We start from the raw sequence: 21,638 nt of genomic DNA, 5'->3' as shown, positions 1-21,638 counted from the left end.
TCTAGTTCTGGCATGTGGGATGCTGCCTCAGCGTGCTTTGATGAGCAGTGCCACGTCCGCACCCAGGATTTGAACCAATGAAACACTGGGCCACTTGCAGCAGAGTGCGCAAACTTAAACACTAGGCCATGGGGCCAGCCCCTCATTTATTCTTCTCCAATGCCAGATGAATATAGTGCCTTCCCTTGTCTCTACATCATAATGTCCTTTAAAAGCTAGGTGTCTTTTTTTTTTTTTAAGATTTTATTTTTCCTTTTTCTCCTCAAAGCCCCCTGGTACATAGTTGTGTATTTTTTTTTTTAGTTGTGCGTCCTTCTAGTTGTGGCATGCAGGATGCCGCCTCAGCATGGCCTGATGAGCGGTGCCATGTCCGCGGCCAGGATCCGAATGGGTGAAATGCTGGCCCACCGAAGCAGAGGGCGTAAACTCAACCACTCGGCCACAGGGCCGGTCCCCAAAAGCTGGGTGTCTTTTAAAAGCTATCCAACTCTAGCAGGATAAAGGTAAAAGGTCACTCACTGATCAGGGTGGTTCAGACTAATACAAACTAAAAAGCTGTAGGGTGCTTACCTGGGGGGTGCCCAATCATGCCGTGTACAGTCAAGAAGTGTACCTACATATGTCTTGTTCCTCCATGTTACATTCACCACCAACATTCCTGGAAGACAAGATGACTCAGATATAGACAAGAGAAACCCTGTTGGCCACCAATAAGAGTATCTTCCATTTGAGTAGCATTTTGACTCCTGTAGGAGGGTTTAGGGGGTGATCTGGGTCCCAATGGGACAAACAGTTCTATGGGAACTGCCTGTAACACTACTGCAGTCCCTTAAGATGGGCAATAATTGCAAAGATTTCATGGTTCAGGTAAGGCACATTTTCTTAACTGAAAAAAATTATGCAGGGGCTGGCCCAGTGGCACAGTGGTTAAGTTCGCACATTCTGCTTTGGTGGCCCGGGGTTTGCCAGTTTGGATCCCTGGTGCGGACATGGCACTACTCAGTAAGCCATGCTGTGGCAGGCATCCCACATATAAAAGTAGAGGAAGATGGGCATGGATGTTAGCTCAGGGCCAGTCTTTCGCAGCAAAAAGAGGAGGATTGGCAGCAGATGTTAGCTCATGGCTAATCTTCCTCCCCGCCCCCACCAAAAAAAGCAGTATTTCAAACATACTAAAAAAAATAAAGGAGAATCTAAGAAAAACTCATGTACCTATCACCTAGTTGAATGGATTTATAAGATTTTGTGCCATACTTGCATCAGATTTCTGTTGGGTTTTTTTGCTGAGGAAAATTAGCCCTGAGCTAACATCTGTGCCATTCTTCCTCCACTTCAAATGTGGGTCGCCACCACAGCATGCCCAACAGGTGGTGTAGGTCTATGTCCGGGATCCAAACCCACAACCCCAAGCCATTGAAGTGAAGTGTGCCAAACAATCACTATGCCACGGGGCGGGCCCCCAGATTTTTTTTTTAAAGAAGAAAACATTATAGTTGGAAAGCATTATTTACTACATTTTCAAACTTTCCATTGATGGGATCATGCTGGGGGTGTAACTTACCTTTTTCACTTAACATTACAAATTTGAGATTTATCTATGTTGACATGAAAAGCTTAATACATTTATTTTAACTGTGCTCAAATATATCATTGTAGATTTGACTACAATTTATACATTCTGTTGATGGACATTTAGGTTTTTGGCACACTTTTCACTCTTAAATGACATCATAATAAACATTCCTGACATGTTCATTTTACTTAAAAATGCTTTTGAATAGATGCCATATTCCAAAATTCAAAGGATAAAAAAAATGCAAAGAAGATATAATATACATAATATATAATATATAAAATATATATGTTATAATATATAACATATAATATATATTATATACAATATAAATATTATATATAAGATATAATGTACATAATATAAAATGAAATGTCCCTCCTATCACTATTCTTCAGCCTTCCAGTTTCCCTATTCAGAAACAGCCATGGATATTCATGTATTCCTTCAGACATATTTTATACATTTATAAGCAAATAAGTTTATATATTCTTCCTCAAATGGTAGCAGTATACACAGAATGTTCTGTACATTTTTCGTGTAACCATATATTTTGGAGCATTTCATGTAAGTACACATAGAACTACTTGATTCTTTTCAATGGATGTATTTGAATGATTTCAAATCATACCATAATTTATTTAATCAGTCCCCTGTTGATGGACATTTCGGTTGCCTCACTCCTCTGCTGTTACAAATAATGCTGAATGAATAACCTTGCACAAATGTTTTATCTTACTTACACAAATATGTCTGTCAGATAAATTTCTGTAAGTAATATTGCTAATCACAGAGCACTTGTATTTGGATTTTTGATAAATACCGCCAAACTGCCCTCAAAGAGGACGTACTCATTTATACACCTATCAGTAGAATGTGAGAACAACTATTGTTCTTTCTCTTTGGCAACAGAGTACCCTCAACTTTTTGATCTCTGCCAATCTGACAGGAGAAAAATCATGTTTTATGCAGTTTTAATCTAATGTTTCTTATTGAGTTTATACATCATTTCATTACAAGCTATCATTATGAGATATCTGTATTTCCTTTCTAGTGAACTGTCTGTTCTTATCCTTTGCTCATCTTTCTACTGAATTATTTGTGACTCTTAATATACTACAGTAAGCCCTTTGACTGTAATATGAATCAGATATTTCTCCCTGGTTTGTCATTTGCTAATGGTGCTTAATGCTTCAGAAATTATTTACTTTCATGTTGTTACATTTATCAGTCTTTTATGGATTCAGAGTTTTTTGTCATATTTCAAAAGGTTTTCACCATTCCATCACTTTATTAACAGTATTTTCTTACGGTTTCTTTTAGTACTTTTATGGTTTAATTTTTTATATTTAAATCTTTGATCCATCTGGAATTCAACCTGGTATAGAAATGTCTGACATAGACTTACCCTTTTCATTTTGTTTTTGTGGCTTATCTTCTAAAATATTTTTGGTTAGTTTTACATTTTAAGAAAGTCAAATATATTAAGCTCTTCCCTTATGGTTTGTGCTCTTTATGTCTTATCACAAGGTCATAAATATGAGATATTTTAAAGGTATCTTTACCAAGCTAAGAATGGTTTTCACATTTTTAATGGTAGAAAAAAATGTAAAGGACAATAATACTTTATGTGATGCGAAATTATATGAAATTCAAATATCATTGCCCATGAGTAAAGTTTTATCGGAACATAGACACTTAATTATTTATGCATTGTCTACGTCTGATTTCACACCACAAGGCAATCTTAAGTATGCAGCAGAGGCTGAATGGCCTGCAAAGCCCTTTACAGAAAAAGTTCACCAAGCCCCACTGTAGATCTGTTGTCTTTTCTAATATAAACATTTAAAACCATAAATTTCCCTCATAGCCTACTTCATTCCACAAGTTTTGATGTTCTCCTTATCATTTAGGTCAAAACATTTTCTAGTTTCCTTGGTGATTTGTTTTTTTTGAGGAAGATTAGCCCTGAGCTAACATCTGCTGCCAATCCTCCTCTTTTTGCTGAGGAAGACTGGCCCTGAGCTAACATCCATGCCCATCTTATATGTCTTATATCACATATGACCATTTTATATGTGGGACGCCTACCACAGCATGGCTTGCCAAGCAGTGCCATGTCCGCACCTGGGATCTAGGCTGGTGAACCCCGGGCCGCCAAAGTGGAACATACGAACTTAACCGCTGTGCCACCAGGCCGGCCCCTGAGTTTTTTTATTTTGATCCTGGGGTTACTTAGAACTGTGTGCTGTCAAATTTTCAAATACTTGGGAACTTTCCAGACATCTCTTTGTTATTGATTTCTTTTTTTTTTTTAAAGATCTTATTTTTTTCCTTTTTTTTCCCCAAAGCCCCCCAGTACATAGTTGTATATTCTTCTTGTGGGTCCTTTTAGTTGTGGCATGTGGGATGCTGCCTCAGCATGGTTTGATGAGCAGTGCCATGTCCACGCCCAGGATTTGAACCAACGAAACACTGGGCCGCCTACAGTGGAGCACATGAACTTAACCACTCGGCCACGGGGCCAGTCCCTGTTATTGATTTCTAATATAATTCTACTGTGCTTAAAGAACATACTCTATATGATTTCAATTCATTTACATTTATTGAGAAGTGATTTATGGTCTAAAATGTGTTCTATCCTGAAAACATTCCATGTGCACCTGAAAAGATATTTTAAAATATGTATTTTGCAGTTGTTGGGTGTTCTATAAATGAAAGGTCAAATTAATTGACAGTGTTACTCAAATCTTCCTAATCCCTACTAATTTTGTCTTCTTTTTATTAATTACTTGCCCCATTCTTGCTTACTGGAACTCCTATTTATATAGAAGTTGGACCTTCTAGACTAATCTTTCTTATCATTCCATCCCTGTTTTCCACTTCTTGGTCTTTTAGTTCTATACTCTAAGGGATCTCCTTCATCTTCTAAGTTATATACTGAATTTTTCATTTTTACTATTGTATTTTTAACTTAAAAAAAAGCATCCTGTTCTTATTTCATGGCTGCAATACAGATGTTTAGTTATAATATCTTTTGAAATCTGTTTCTGCTTTCTCAATAGTTGTTTTCCTCTGAGCTCTTTTTTTCTGTTTGTTTTGGTCTACATACTCTTGTTTTTCAGGTTTTCCTCAAAAGCTTGGTGATCTTTGGATCCGTTCATATTTAAGTGAAAGGTATAAAAATTGGACTAGAAGTACTATGTGTGGGTCATTCCATTAAGTCATCATTATAAATATTGGTAGGGGTTTTTTCCTTCCTTCCAGGGCTTGTCAAATCCCCCGGAGAGGACCTCTTCAATCCTTAGCTGGCTGCCCGCTTTTCTATGTGTTATATGAACCTTCAGTTAGTCCTCAGTACAGCATCCTGCCTTCCTCTATGTCCAGTGTCCCTGAGTCCAGAGCTGCTCTGGTTGAAACTCTCCAGAGTGTAAACATCAGTTTTCCGCTGTAGTGGCAGAGGGGCAGGTGCACGGCTGTGTAGGACGAGGATAAAAATGTAGAGCTTTTGCTTCTTGTACAGACTTTCAGCCAATCTTCCTGTTTCCCAGATTCCCTGTGTTCAGAGGTACTCTATTTCCAATTCCTTAATTTTTCTAGAAATCTGTGGTGCAAACTCCTTATTTCTTGGCTCTCCATCCTCCCAACTTCAGGTGAAAAGCAAACAAACAACTAAAAAACTGAGTTTTCGTTTTTTCAGGTTTCTTATATCAGCACTAGTTTCCAAAGTTCTACTGATTACGCCTGTCTGCAGTAGACAGTCTGTTGTGTTGCAGGTGCACCACTCTACCCCCTCCCCCCACCCCTCTTCTCCCCTGGTAGCCACCAATCTGTTCTCTCTGTCCATATTTTTAAATTCCTCATATGAGTGGAGTGATACAGAGATTGTCCTTCTCTCGCTGGCTTATTTCACTTAACATAATTCCCTCAAGGTCCATCCATGTTGTTGCAAATGGAATGCTTTTGTTCTGTTTTGCAGCTGAGTAGTATTCCATTGTATATATATACCACATCTTCATTATCCATTCATCTGTTGATGGGCACTTAGGTTGCTTCCATGTCTTGGCTATTGTAAATAATGCTGCAATGAACATTGGGGTGCATAGAACTTTAGGAATTGCTGACTTCAAGCTCTTTGGATAGATACCCAGTAGTGGAATGGCTGGGTCATATGGTAGTTCTATTTTTAATTTTTTGAGGAATCTCCATACTGTTTTCCATAGTGGCTGCACCAGTTTACATTCCCACCAGCAGTGTATAAGAGTTCCTTTTTCTCCACAACCTCTCCAACATTTGTTACTACTAGTTTTAGATATTTTTGTCATTCTAATGGGTGTAAGGTGATATCTTAGTGTAGTTTTGATTTGCATTTCCCTGATGATCAGCAATGATGAGCATCTTTTCACGTGCCTATTGGCCATCCGTATATCTTCTTTGGAGAAATGTCTGTTTATGTCTCCAGCCCATTTTTTGATTGGGTTGTTTGATTTTTTGTTGTTGAATTGTGAGAGTTCTTTATATATTATGGATATTAAGCCTTTGTCAGATATATGACTTGCAAATATTTTTTCCCAGTTAGTGGGTTGTTTTTTTGTTTCAATCCTGTTTTCATTTGCCTTGAAGAAGCTCTTTAGTCTGATGAAGTCCCATTTGTTTATTCTTTCTATTGTTTCCCTTCTCTGAGAAGGCATGGTGTCCGAAAAGATCCTTTTAATACTGATGTCAAAGAGTGTATTGCCTACAGTTTCTTCTAGAAGGCTTATGGTTTCAGGTCTCACCCTTAGGTCTTTGATCCATTTTGAGTTTATTTTGGTGAATGGTGAGAAAGAATGGTCAATTTTCATTACTTTACATGTGGCTTTCCAGTTTTCCCAGCACCATTTGTTGAAAAGACTTTCTTTTCTCCATTGTATGCCCTCAGCTCCTTTGTCAAAGATAAGCTGTCCATAGATGTGTGGTTTTATTTCTGGGCTTTCAATTCTGTTCCATTGATCTGTGCACCTCCTTTTGTACCAGTACCATGCTGTTTTGATTACTGTAGCTTTCTAGTATGTTTTGAAGTCAGGGATTGTGATGCCTCACGTTTTGTTCTTTTTACTCAGAATTGCTTTAGCAATTCGGGGTCTTTTGTTGCCCCATATGAATTTTAGGATTCTTTGTTCTAATTCTGTAAAGAATGTCATTGGGATTCTGATTGGGATAGCATTGAATCTGTAGATTGCTTTAGGTAGAATGGACATTTTAACCATGTTTATTCTTCCAATCCATGTACATGGAATGTCTTTCCATCTCCTTATGTCGTCATCCAATTCTCTCTGAAAGGCCTTGTAATTTTCATTGTATAGGTCCTTCATTTCCTTAGTTAAATTTATCCCAAGGTATTTTATTCCTTTTATTGTGATTGTGAATGGTATTGTGTTCTTGAGTTCTTTTTCTGTTAGCTCGTTATTAGAATATAGAAATGCTACTGATTTATGCAAATTGATTTTATACCCTGCAACTTTGCTGTAGTTGTTGATTACTTCTAACAGTTTTCCAATGGATTCTTTGGGGTTTTCTATATATAAGATCATATCGTATGCAAACAGCGAGAGTTTCACTTCTTCCCTCCCTATTTGGATTCCTTTTATTCCTTTTTCTTGCCTGATTGCTCTGGCCAGGACCTCCAGTACTATGTTAAATAAGAGTGGTGATAGAGGGCATCCTTGTCTCGTTCCTGTTTTCAGGGGGATGGCACTCAGTTTTTGCCCATTGAGTATGATGTTGGCTGTGGGTTTGTCATACGTGGCCTTTATTATGTTGAGGTAGTTCCCTTCTATGCCCGTTTTCTTCAGAGTTTTTATCATAAATGGCTGTTGGATCTTGTCAAATGCTTTCTCTGCATCTATTGAGATGATCATGTGGTTTTTATTCCTCAGTTTGTTGATGTGGTGTATCATGTTGATTGATTTGCAGATGTCGAACCATCCCTGTGTCCCCTGTATGAATCCCACTTGATCATGATGTATGATCCTTTTGATGAGTTGCTGAATTCTGGTTGCCAGAATTTTGTTTAGAATTTTTGCATCTATGTTCATCAGCGATATTGGTCTGTAGTTCTTTTTATCGTGGTGTCCTTGTCAGGCTTTGGTATCAGCATGATGTTGGCCTCGTAGAATGGAAGTGTTCCATCCTTCCTAATTTTTTGGAATAGCTTGAAAAGGATGGGTATTAAATCCTCTCTGAAAGTTTGGTAGAATTCCCCAGGAAAGCCATCTGGTCCTGGGGTGTTATTCTTTGGGATGTTTTTGATTGCTGTTTCAATCTCTTTCCTTGTGATTGGTCTGTTCAAATTGTCTGCTTCTTCTTGAGTGAGCTTTGGGAAATTGTAGGAGTCCAAGAATTTATCCAGTTCCTCTAGGTTATCCATTTTGTTGGCATGTAATTTTTCAGAGTATTCTCTTATAATCCGTTGTATTTCTGCAGAGTCTGTTGTTATTTCTCCTCTTTCATTTCTGATTTTGTTTATTTGAGCTTTCTCCCTTTTTTTCCTTGTAAGTCTGGCTAGTGGGTATGACAGTCTTCTTGGGTTTGTCAATTAACCAGCTCTTTGTTTCATTGATCCTTTCTACCGCCTTTTTCCTTTCAATAGCATTTATTTCTGCTCTGATTTTTATTATTTCTCTCCTTCTGCTGACTTTGGACTTTGTTGGTTCTTCTTTCTGTAATTCAGTTAGGTGTAGTTTAAGATTGCTTATTTGGGATTTTTCTTGTTTGTTAAGATATGTCTGTATTGTGATGAATTTTCCTCTTAATACAGCTTTTGCTGTATCCCATATGAGTTGGTACTGCATGTTATCAGTTTCATTTGTCTCCAGGTATTTTTTGATTTCTTCTTTAATTTCTTCAATGATCCATTGCTTGCTCAGTAGCGTATTGTTTAGTCTCCACATCCTTGTGCCTTTCTCAGCTTTTTTCTTGTAATTAATTTCTAGCCTTATAACATTATGATTGGAGAAGACGCTTGTTATTATTTCAATTTTTTTAAATTTGTAGAGGTTTGCCTTGTTTCCCAACATATGGTCTATCGATGAGAATGTTCCATGTGCACTTGAGAAGAATGTGTATTCTGCTGTTTTAGGATGAAGCATTCTATAAATGTCTATTAAGTCCAATTGTTTTAGTTTTTCATTTAGCTCCACTATTTCCTTGTTGATTTTCTGTCTGGATGATCTGTCCATTGATGTAAGCGGGGTGTTGAGGTCCCCTACTATTATTGTGTTGTTTTTAACATCTTCCTTTAGGTCTGTTAATAGTTGCTTTATGAACTTTGGTGCTCCTGTGTTGGGTGCATAGATATTTATAAGCATTATTTCTTTTTGATGAAGTGTCCCTTTGATCATTATATATTGTCCTTCTGTGTCTCTCTTTACCTGCCTTATTTTGAAATCCGTTTTGTCTGATATAAGTATTGCAACACCTGCTTTCTTTTGCTTGCTATTAGCTTGAAGTATTGTCTTCCACCCCTTCACTCTGAGCCTGTTTGTCCTTGGGGCTGAGATGTGTTTCCTGGAGGCCACAAATTGTTGGATCTTGTTATTTAATCCATTTTGCTACTCTGTGTCTTTTTATTGGAGAGTTCAATCCATTTACATTGAGGGTGATTATTGATGCATGTGGACTTAATGCTGTCAGTCTGTCGCTCGTTATTTGGTTTTCCTGCATCACCTTTGTTTCTTGTCCTGTGTGTTTTAGCCTACCCATTGACTACTGCAATTTCTTATGCTGGGTTTCTTAGATTTTTCCTTATTTATGTTTTGTGGCTCTGTTCTGTTTTTTAGTTTAGTGGCTACCCTGAAGTTTGTATTTAGAATCTAGTGTATAATATAGTCTATTCTCTGGTGGTCTCTTACTTACTTGGCCTAGACTAATTTAGTCCCTTTCCTCTTCCCCTCCTAAATTATTATTTTCATTTCTTATTCCAACTCATGTTAGGAATTTGTAATTAGGGTGATAAGATCGTCTTTGCTTTGCTGGTTTCCTCACCTTTACCCTAAGGCTATAGTTGAATATTTGCTATCCTATTCTGGTTCTATCTATCTGTCTCCCTACTCTGCGGTTTGTGACCCCTTTCTCCCTTTTTTCTTTTTTCAGGTATGACAGTCTTCTTGAGGATTTCTTGTAGTGGAGGACTTTTGGTTACAAATTCCCTTAACTTTTGTTTGTCTGGAAAAGATTTAATTTCTCCCTCATATCTGAAGGATATTTTTGCTGGATAGAGTATTCTTGGCTGAAGATTTTTATCTTTTAAAGTTTTGAATATGTCACTCCATTCTCTCCTAGCTTGTAAGGTTTCTGTAGAGAAATCTGCTGAAAGTCTGATAGGAGTTCCTTTGTAGGTTATTTTCTTCTGTCTTGCTGCCATGAGTATTCTTTCTTTGTCTTTCATTTTTGCCAGTTTTACTACTATATGCCTTGCAGTAGGTCTTTTTACATTGACAAATCTAGGAGATCTGAAAGCTTTCTCCACACACATTTCTCCCTCAATCCCTAGATTTGGGAAGTTCTCTTCTATTATTTCATTAAGCACAGTTTCTGTTCCACTGTACTTTTCCACGTTCTCAGGAATTCCGATGATCCTTAAAGTCCTTCTCCTCATTGAATTTGCTATTTCTCTGATATTTTCCTCATTTTTTTAAATCCTTAGTTCTCTTTTTTCCTCTGTCTGGAGACATTCAGCCTGTCTATCTTCGATTATGCTAATTTTCTCCTCTATGGTGTCTACCTGGGCATTCAGGGAATCTGTATTCTGTTTTATCTAGTCCACAGTATTTTTCATCTCTAGTAGTTCTGTTTGATTCTTCTTTACAGTTTCAATCTCTTTTGTGAAGTAACTCCGGAACTCGTTGACTTGTTTCTCTATCTTTCCCTCTACCTCATTGAGTTTTTTGATGATAGCTACTCTGAATTCATTTTCACTTAGTTTACCTATTTCCAAGTCCTCAGGACTTAATTCTGTGTTTTTATTGTTTTCCTTCTGTTCTGGAGCTTTTATAAATTGCTGGGTGGTGAAGGAGCGGTTTTTGTGCATGATGGTAGTATGTGGTTGCAGTTGCAGCCCATTGCCACTAGATGGGGGTCAAGAGCTGCACGTTCTGAGCTCTCCGCCTTCAGGCAAGATGGCGGAGCCCAGAGAGGGTTGAGGGAGGAGGGGCGGTTTCTCTTGTGCGCGGATCTGGATTCCTATCAGCTCTCGGTCTCTGGTCTCCCGGGGCCCTGGCTTGATGGGGTCCCCGCACACGGAAGCTTTCCCCTGTCAATGGGTTTCCACTACACCGGCAGCGGGAGTCCTGGGCAATCCCCCAGTCGCACGGCCCTTCCCCTGCTCCTTCCCTCACCCGTGGCAGCAATCCCAGTCTCTACGGGAGGGAGCGAAGTTGTCTCCTACCCTGTTTCAGCTCCTCCGAGGCCGGCAGCAGCCTCTCTGTCTTCTGTCGTCTTGGTGCTGTAGGTCTCTGACAGTCTGGCATTAGGTTTATTGGCTGAAATTCAGTTTTTCCAATCCTTTGTTGTAGTTTGGAGGCGAGAGAGTCCCGGGTCAGCTCACCCTGCCATTTTGCTCCACCCCTTCTCCTCTAAATAGCTGAGTTTCTAATTAGAAGTTCTCTAATTCAGGAAAACTATCACCTAATATATACTCATTTATTGTCTCTCCGCCATTCTTTCATTCTTTGTGTTTTCTAGGACTCATATTCAATGTGTCAGAGCCTCTCAAGCTATTATCTGTATCTTTAAGTTGATCTCTCATATATCTTTTTCTCTTTGTGCTTGATTCTTCCAATCTATAATTTTTTCTTTGACTATATGCAGTTTAGTCTTTATCTAAGGTATTGAGTTTTTTAAAAAAATTCCAATGACTATAATGTATAGTTATATTTCAATGACTATTTCTCATTTCCAAGATTTTAAACTGTTTTTTTGTTGTTTTGTTTTGTTTTTGTGAGGAAGATTCACCCTGAGCTAACATCCATTGCCAATTGTCCTTTTATTTTGCTTGAGGAAGATTAGATTAGCCCTGAACTAACATCTGTGCCAATCTTCCTCTATTTTGTATGTGGGATGCTTCCACAGCATGGCTGATGAGTGGAGTAGGTCCACACCCAGGGTCCAAACCCAAGAACCTCGGTCTGCCTAAAGTGGAGTGTGCGGCACTTTAATCACTCAGCCATGGGGCTGGCCCCTAAACTGGTTAATTTTTCCTATCTACATGACATTATTTAATTTCCGGCTGTTTGGGTCATAGTTTTATTTTATTTATTCATTTTTTTTGCCTAGGATGATCTGCCCTGAGCTAACATCTACTGCCAATCTTCCTCTTTTTTTTGTTTGAGGAAGAGTTGCCCTGAGCTAACATCCATGCCAATCTTTCTCTATTTTGTACATGACTTGCTGCCACAGAATGGCAGCTGACAAGTGGTGTAGGTCCACACCTGGGATCTGAAACCATGAACCCCGGGCCGCCAAAGTGGAACACACCAAACTTAACCACTAGGCCACAGGGCTGGCCCCCATAGTCTTATTTTTAATACATTATTATTATTCTGTTTCTCTTTAAGAATTCTAAATGTACTTATTACAGTTTGACTGCACCATACATGTGCATTCAATTCCTGATGGTTACATTTTTTTTTCTTTAAAGATTTTATTTTTCCTTTTTCTCCCCAAAGCCCCCCAGTACATAGTTGTATATATTTTAGTTGTGGGTCCTTCTAGTTGTGGTACATGGGATGCCACCTCAGCATGGCCTGATAAGCGGTGCCATGTCTGTGCTCAGGATTTGAACTGGCAAAACCCTGGGCTGCTGAAGCAGAGCATGCAAACTTAACCACTTGGCCACAGGGCCAGCCCCCGGATGGTTACATTTTTGAAATTAATTTTCAAATTTTGAGGGGCTGGCCCAGTGGCGGAGTGGTTAAGTTTGCGTGCTCTGCTTTGGTGGTCTGGGATTCGTGGGTTCAGATCCTGGGCGTGGACATACACACTGCTCATCAAACCACGTTGTAGTGGCATCCCACATAGAAAACAGAGGGAGACTGGTAGAGCCACTATGGAAAACAGTATGGTGATTTCTCAAAAACTAAAAATAGAAATACCATATGACCCAGCTATCCCACTACTGGGTATCTATCCAAACAACTTGAAATCAACAATCCAAAGTGACCTATGTACCCCTATGTTCACTGTAGCACTATTCACAATAGCCAAGACACGGAAACAATCCAAGTGCTCATCGACCAATGACTGGACAAAGAAGATGTGGTATATATATATACAACGGAATACTACTCAGCCAATAAAAAAGAGACAAAATCATCCCATTTGCAATGACATGGATGGACCTGCAAGGTATTATGTTAAGCGAAATAAACCAGACTGAGAAAGACAAATGCTGTATGATTTGACTCACATGTGGAAGATAAACTAACACATGGACAAAGAGAACAGTTCAGTGGTTACCAGGGGAAGGGGGTTGGAGGGTGGGCACAGGGGGTGAACGGGAGCACTTACATGGTGATGGACAAGAAATAATGTACAACTGAAATTTCACAATGATGTAAACTATTAGGAACTCAATAAAAAAAATAATAAAAATAGAGGAAGATTGGCACAGATGTTAGCTCAGGGCCAATCTAACTCACAAAAGAAAAAAAAAAAACGTTTTTTGAGATAACTGTGGATTTACGCAGAGTTGTAAGAAATAAGAGAGAGATCTTACCTACCTGTTAGTCAGTTTCTCCCAATAGTAACATGTTGCAAAACTATAGTATAAAATCCCAACAAGGAATCTGACATTGATACAATGAAGACACAAAATATTTCCATCAACACAAGTATACCTCATGTTGCCCTTTTATAGCTATACTCACTTCCCTCCCACTCCCACCCCTCCTTAACTCCTGGCAACCTCTAATCTGTTCTACATTGCTATAATTTTATCACTTCAAGAATCTTACATAAATGGAATCATATAGTATATAAGCTTTTAGGGCTGTTTTGTTTCCTACTAGTATATAATTCTCTGGAGATTGATCCAGGTTGTTGCATGTATCAAGAGTTTAGTCCTTTTTATTGGTAAGTGGTATTCCATGGTACGGATGCACCAGTTTGTTTTACCATTCACCTGCTGAAAGACATCTGGGTTATTTTCAGTTTTGGGCTATTATGAATAAAGCTGCTATAAATGTTTGTGTAGAGGTTTTTGTGTGAACATAAGTTTTCTTCTCTCACTGATAATTACCCAGGAGTGCAATTACTGGGTCATATTGTAGTTGCATATTTAGTTTTATAAGAAACTGCCAAACTGTCTTTCAGAGTGGCTGCACCCTTTTATATTCTTACTGGCAACGCATGAGAAAGCCAGTTTCACTGCATTCTTGCCAGTAGTTGGTGTTAACTCTATTTTTTAAATCTTAGCCATTCTAATAGTTGTGTAGTAATGCCTCATATTGTAGCTTTAATTTGCATTTCCCTAAGTGGCTAATGATGTTAAATATCTTTTCACGTGCTTATTTGCCATCCATATTCCTCTTAGGTGAAATGTCTTTAGACGATTTTCTGATTGGATTGTTTTCTACTGTTAAGATTTGAGAGTTCTTTATATATTCTAGACACTAGTCCTTTGTTGCATATTTTCTCCTACTCTGTAGCTTGTCTTTGCATCGTCTTAACCGAGTCTTTCACAGAACACACGTTTTTAATTTTGATGAAATACAATTTATCAATTTTCTCTTTTATAGATCATGTTTTTGGTGTCAAGTCTTAAAACTCTGCCTAGCCCTACTCTTGGCCTACTGAAGATTTTCTGCTAGGTATTTTTCTAAAAGTTTTATGTTCAAGTCCTTGATCCATTTTGAGTCAACTTTTGTATGAGATTCCTTTTTTTCTTTTTGGCGTATGGTGTCCACTTGTTCCAATATCACTTGTTGAAAAGGCTATTTTTCATCCTAAGAATTGCCTTTGCATCTTTGTCAAAATCAGTTGGGTGTATTTGTGTGTCTATTTCTGGATTCTCTGTTCTGCTCCATTGGTCTAAGTGTCCATGCTTCTGCCAGTATCACACAGTCTTGATTACTGCTGACTATATAATGAGTCTCAAAATCAGGTAGTCTGATTCTTCCCACTTTATTCCTCTTTTTCAAAACTGTTTTACTTCTTTGGCCTTTCCATATAAACTTTAGAATAATCTTGTCTATATCTACAAAATATCTTGCTGGAATTTTGATATGAATTGTATTAAGCTTGCATATCAATTTGGGAAAAACTGACATGTTTACTATGTACTTCCCATTTATTTAGATCTTCTTTGATTTACTTCATCAGCATTGTGTAGTTTCAGCATACAAATCTTGCAGACGTTACACCTAAGTGTTTCATTTTTTTGAACTATTACAAATGGTATTATATTCTTAATTTCAGTGTCCATGTGTTCATAGCTGGTATATAGTAGATATACAATTAATTTCTATATGTTTATCTTATATTCTATGACTCAGCTAAACTCACTTATTAGTCCTGGGAGTTTTTTGTATATTCATTGGGGTTTACTATTGTAGACAATCACATAATGTGCAAATAAGTACAGCTGTATTTCTTCTTTTCTGATCTGAATGTCTTTCATTTCCTCTTCTCTTACTAGCTACAACTCACAGCACCATGCTGAGTAAAGACTGGTGACAGCAGAGCAGAAATCCTTGCCTTGCTCTTGATCTTAGGAGGGAAGCATTAGTCTTTTGTCATTAAGCATAGTTCAGCTCCATTCCTAGGATATATGAGGCAGAAAGAAAACCCAGTAAACTCACCACCATGTTGTTCCTCAAGTCTTGAGGTCCCTGGCCAGTCTCTCTTTTTGTCTCCAGTTTTCACAGTCTTCTTCTATTTGTCTTATATATAATGTACAGAGTTTTTAGTTGTATTTAGTGGGAGAAATAGGGAAAAGTATGTCTACTACATCTTCCCTAAGGTGGAAGTCCTCATTAATTTTTATTGGTTAACTTTCTTAGCATTAGATTTCTATTACATAAAATTTTGGTTTGCAAGCTCTTTTTGAGTGGGATGTTTTTGCTACTAATTTTCCTCCTTCTTGGTTTAATAGTTTTGCAATTTCTTCCATCTAGTCCCCTAAGAACCTAGTCTGAACAGGTCCTTTACTGGCTCATACCATTAGAAGAAACTTAGGATATCACAGTCCTAATCACTGAACCAGCAGGCAGCTTGACATACTTCTTCACCACTCCTTAGGCCTCCCTCCTCCCCACTCAATTAACTTTTTAAAGCCTCCTTTCACGAGGCTACTTGGGGGTTGGCATCTCACTCCCCTGGCTTCCAGTTCTATCTCTTTATGGGGCATTTTCAGTATCTAGTTACCACTCAGGAACTCATCTCTCAGGCACCATTCTCTGTCCCCAGATCTGGAGATCAGCAGGCCCACAGCTTCAGCCTCACTCAGTGACTTACATTGCTTCTATTTTTGGTCAATGAAGATGGTTATTTTGTTTCTGAGCCCAAATATATTCTTTGACTTTCACTTTATATATTTTACTCCTTGCTACATGTTTGGAACAGAGAGGATATGTCAAAAGTTTGAACACAGTAAGTCATCTTACTGATTCGAAGTCCCAAGGTACATTTTCTATGTAATGTATCCAGAAAATCAGTCTGAGGACTCTAGAATGAGCCTTTTGTTTGTCTTTTGTCATACACTAATAAAATACTATTTTATTCAGCACTCCCAGGGCCTGTCTGTAGCAACTCACCTATATTGATTTTCTTCTTTGATGTAGACTGCTGTCTAAAGATCATTGGACTTGGAGTCAGAAAACCTTAGTCCAAATCCTCGGTCTGTTACAGTGTAACCTTGGACAAGTCACTTAACCTCTATCAATCTCAGATTTTTAATCAATACTACAGGATTAAAACAAATAAATAAGATTATTAAATTAGATAACTAGCCCATAGTATGTTTTCAATAAATCAATACAAAGAGAGGGCTTAGACAAAACCATGGAGCATCAGGACCTGAGCCCTGAAACTCTTGGGCGTGGCTTTAAATAAGACCTTATTTAGCTCCTGTTCTGTTTGGAATTAGATTTAGGATGCTCTATCATAAAACCAGATCAGACAAGGGAGCTAAAAAAAAAAATTATCCTACCAGAAAGACTCAACTTAATAAAATTAGGGCAGGAAAGAACTTTGGTTTAGACAATTAGAGTCTAATTAAACATGTATTGAACATCTAGTATTTGCTAGGTGTTTTCATACTCATTATCTTATCGAATATTCACAGTCTTAAATCACTTTTTGAACAAGCCAGGCCATAAAGAGAAAACAAAATCCTATCAACAATCCTGTCATGTAGGGATTGTTAAAAGTACTTTGCAAATAAGGAAATGAAAGCCCAGATAGGTTAAGTAATTTATCAAAGGTCTCATTATTTATTAGTGGTCAGATCTTTAAGGCATTACACAGCTAGCTATCTCTAATGGATTCTGATTCTCTTTACACAATTTCCTTAAAATGTCCCTTTATCTTCACCTTAGATAAAAGACATAGACAAGGTTGCAAGAGGGCATCCAGAGGGGAAAAGGGCAGGATTCCTATCTCTTTCTAGTGCCCTGGCATCTTAAGGGAAATGGCAAACCTAAGAAAGTAATAAGGCTAAATTCTCTCTGGCTCTTAGAAAGGGAATTGAAATGGATGTCTCCTCCCAGTGATGGGCTGCTCTGATTACTGCACAGCCAATTTGAACAGGAACAGAATCCATTTATTTCTACACAAGGTAAGACTCAGAGGTAGGCACCTCATTAATAAGAGCAGATGAGCACAGTTGTATGTAGAGAGCAGGCATACAATCAGAAGACGAATGTTATTCCTACTCCTGAAACAGCTAGGCAGGAACACACGTTTATATATCTGTCTTCTTCCTGTAGTATAATCTGCAAACCTTAGCAATAATGAATGAGCCGAAAAAAAGACAGGTCAGATAGAGTGCTGGAAATAGGGAAGGAGAAGACAAAAAATTCTAACACAGAAAAACAAAATGAAGGCTTGTTTAAATGTCAAAGAAAACACATTTTTTTGAAGTGTAACTCTCTTCCTACAAGGTTCTGAGTTGAGACAGCTGAGAGAGTAAGAGGACAGGAAGGAGAAAGCTGAAAATAACACGTAACAGACCTAGTTTCTCTATTAGGGACTAGCTCTAGGGCAGTAAGTAGGCTGAAGAGAAAGAGAAAATTTGGTTTTCATTTTAGAAAGCTTCCTATTTTGAATAAGTGTTCACAAAATAAGGAAAGGCTTGACATGTTTGAAAATGATAATATTGCTAAAAATAGTAGTAATAAATAGTGCTCTGTGTTTCTCTAGGAGGTTATTTTAACATTTACCAAGGGTCTTAGAGACATAATCTCATTAAATTTTATTGAGTTTTAGAGTGCTGAGTATTCTCCCTTCTTGATGACAATCAACATCGGAGCAGAGTAAAGCGGGAATGATTTAGGTATGAAGCAGCAGTCAGCTTCCCACAGGTCTCAAGAGCGGTGCGCAACGCTGACACAAAACCAACCCCAAAGCAGCACTGCTTTACTTTAGAGGACAATTCAGAACCTCAAAACAGTTGTGTAGTCAAGACTGATCTAAAGCACAAGAGTGGAAAGAGTAAATTTTACCTCCAGGGTCCTCAATTTTACTATTTCCACTAGTAAATACCTTCATGCTCAGGTGACCACTCTCCTTGAAACACTTCCTTCACTTGGTTTCCAGGACAAGGACACCAAACTCTCCTGGTTTTCCTCTTAATCTTTCTGGTCACTCCTCAGTGTCTTCTGCTGTTTCTTCTTTTGTTTTTTTTTGAGGAAGATCAGCCCTGAGCTAACATCTGCTGTCAATCCTCCTCTTTTTGCTGAGGAAGACTGGCCCTGAGCTAATGTCCATGCCCATCTTCCTCTAGTTTATATGTGGGATGCCTGCCACAGCATGGCTTGATAAGCGGTGCCATGTCTGCACACCTGGGATCCAAACCGGCGGACCCCGGGCTGCTGACGCTGAACGTGCGAACTTGACCGCTGCGCCACTGGGCTGGCCCCTGCTGTTTCTTCTTCATGTCTAACTGATGACTCTAAACTTCTATCTCCTGTTCCAACCTTTCCCCTGAACTCCAGATTCATATATCTAATTGCAAATTTGACATTTCCATCTGATGTCTAAATAGAGATCTCAGACTTAACATGACCCAAACTGAGCTCCTAACAACTACTCTCCCCCTGATACTCTCCCACCTTCCCAAGCAAAAACTTGCTCTGAGTTTTCCCTATTCAAGCTAACGGCATCTCCATCCTTTCAGGTGCTCAGGTCAAAAACCTTGGGAGTTTTAGTTGACTCTTCTCTTACTCTCATGTCCCACATATGACAGTCAGCAAATCTTGTAGGCTCAATATTCAAGATATATTCAGATTTTTACCATACCTTATTACTTCCACTTCTCCAACTCCAAGCACTCCTTGAATTATTACAACAGCCTTCTAACTTACTTCCATCCTTATCCCTCTCTGACCTATTCTCAACACAGGTGCCAAAGTGATCCTGTTAAAACCCAAGCCATACCCTATCATTCCTCTGCTCAAAACCTTCCAAAGGCTTCTTTCCACCTCACCCAGATTGAAGGCCTAAATTCTTACTGTGACCTTAAAGGCCTCAGATGATCTTGGCCTGCATTACCTCTCTGATCGACGTCATCTTCTACTACTCTGCCCCTCACTCTGATCAAGCACAGTGACCTACTAGTTGAATACAAAAGGCATGTTCCCGTCTCAGGGCCGTTGAACTTGCCATTCCATCTACCTGTAACATCCCCCTGCCACTCCCCATGTTCTCAAAGCTTACTCTCCTTTCATGTCCTTCAAATATTTTCTCAAAAGTCATCTCAGTGAGGCCATCCCTAATTCCAACCCCCTGACTTACATACTCCCTAGTTCCCTTTCCTACCTTTTTTCCCTCTTCCAAGGTATATATCAGCACATAACACAGAAAAATTTTATTTATTGATCTTGTTTATTGTCTGTTCAGTCCTAGTAGAATGTAAGCTCTATGAAGGCAAAGATTTTTGTCAGTTTTTTTCACTGGTATATCCATAACTACTAGAAACATATTTGGCATATAGCAGGTGCTCAATAAATACATGTTGAATGAATGAATGCTCCTATTTCTCTCCAGAAACTTTCTGGTCAAGGAAATAAACACTTGCAAGTAGTTCCATCCTTATACATAATGGGGCTAAGAAGTCTTACTAGTGTTTTAATAGAATAATGGTTTATTTTGTGGGTTGAGTAAGTACCTACTTAACCCAACTGAGTCAGTAACTAGCTGTATAACTATGGACAAGCTACTTTATCCTCCTGGGTTTCAATTTCCTCAACTGTAAGGACTAGATAACCTCCAACTCTAAAGTTCTGTGGTTCTATGAAAGGCTGTGAAACTCAAGCACTTAAAAGTATAAATGATAAAATGCAATTCCCATAGAGTTTTAATAATGATCAAAGACTTAAGCCAAAGAAAATACAAGGCATGAAGTATAAGGCATGTCATTTCAGACATTATTTCCCAGGCAGAAAAAATTTTACCTGAGTGGGAGTATAAATTGGTAAAAGCACTCTGGAAAACTATTTCATTTCTACCAAAGCTTATGTATTTTTCTAAGCAGATCTGCTAAAGCTAAACATACATCTACCCTATGAGGCAGCAATTCTTAGAAATAGGAGCTAACATCCAACAAAAGACATGTAAAAGAATGTTTACAGCAGCTTCACTTATAATAGCCCCAAAATGGAAACAACTCAAATGTCCCTAAAAAGTTAATGGATAAATAAATTGTGGTATATTCATAATGTAATACTATACAGTATTGAAGAACGAACTACTATTAGACACCACAGCATGGATGAATCTCACAGACATAATGTTAAATGAAAGAAGTCAGAGAAAAGAGGACACACCATGTGATCACATTTCAAGATAGGAAAACTCATCTACGATGATAAAAATCAGAATGGTTTTTTTGGGTGGTATTGACTGGAGAGGGCATGAGAGAACCTTGTAGGGCTACTGGTAATGTTCTAATTCTGGATCTAGACCAGGGGTTGACAGACTTTTAACATAAGGGACACAAACAGGCAGCGGACTGGATTTGGCATCTGGGCTGCAATTAGCAGACATCTGATATAGACCATCTCACTCCTTCCAGGGCAAATGATGGAGGCCAGTGGGGAATGGTATATTTGCCCCAGGCTTCAGCCTCTGAATGCATTCTCTCACTGAAACAAAGCTATAAATGAGAGCTTAATGAAATACTTCTACTGATATTAGGCACTCAAAAGTTGTTTGTTGAACAGGTAAAATCAAACAGCAGCTTATCTGGGACCCAAATTAACAATTATTTAACTGTTTCTACAGAAAAATGTTTTGAAAATGAACTTTGGAACACAAGCCATTCATAAGTTGAGGACTCTCCATATACAGAGGATATTTTAATCTTTTTCTTGATGACTCAAGGACATTACTCTAGAGGTAAGTATCTCACGATGTGGTAAAGGGATGTCCCCTTAAAGGTTACTGAGGTGTTATGAGTTAATGACCCTCTATTTATTGTGACCAAACTACTCTGTTGAGTTTTTGTGTCTTGCTTTTCCGTCTCTTCTCTGGTTATCAACAGTAGCTTTTTCTTGTCATTAATATGTCTACCTGGGCCGGCTGAGTGACGCAGCGGTTAAGTGCCCACATTCCGCTTAGGTGGCCCGGGCTTCACTGGTTCAGATCCCAGATGTGGATATGGCACTGCTTGGCAAGCCATGCTGTGCAGGTGTCCCACATATAAAGAGGAAGATGGGCATGGATGTTAGGTCAGGGCTAATCTTCCTCCAAAAAAAAAAAAAAAAAAAAAAGTCTACCTTTTGCAGCAGTAGCCCTTCCTTTATTGCCAACCTTTGTATCACACCCAACTTCCTTCTTGTAACCTACTCCAGATGAGGGAGTCAGGGAG

The 21,638-nt window shown here is 38.5% G+C and overlaps 1 protein-coding gene across 3 annotated transcripts in view; it reads right to left on the bottom strand.

Annotated features, from left to right (window-relative positions):
* Positions 1 to 21,638, bottom strand: part of ZNF609 (zinc finger protein 609) — a 206,289-nt gene that overhangs the window by 12,043 nt on the left and 172,608 nt on the right. For all 3 annotated transcript variants that reach the window (XM_046652704.1, XM_046652706.1, XM_046652707.1), the window contains one exon: positions 571 to 658. In XM_046652704.1, the coding sequence (XP_046508660.1) occupies positions 571 to 658 (88 nt within the window). The remainder of the gene's footprint in view (positions 1 to 570; positions 659 to 21,638) is intronic.

Source organism: Equus quagga, chromosome 2 (genome assembly GCF_021613505.1).
Source record: "Equus quagga isolate Etosha38 chromosome 2, UCLA_HA_Equagga_1.0, whole genome shotgun sequence".
Classification (NCBI taxonomy): domain Eukaryota; kingdom Metazoa; phylum Chordata; class Mammalia; order Perissodactyla; family Equidae; genus Equus; species Equus quagga.
Note: the sequence above shows the minus strand (reverse complement) of the source record. Positions and strands in the feature narration are given on the sequence as shown.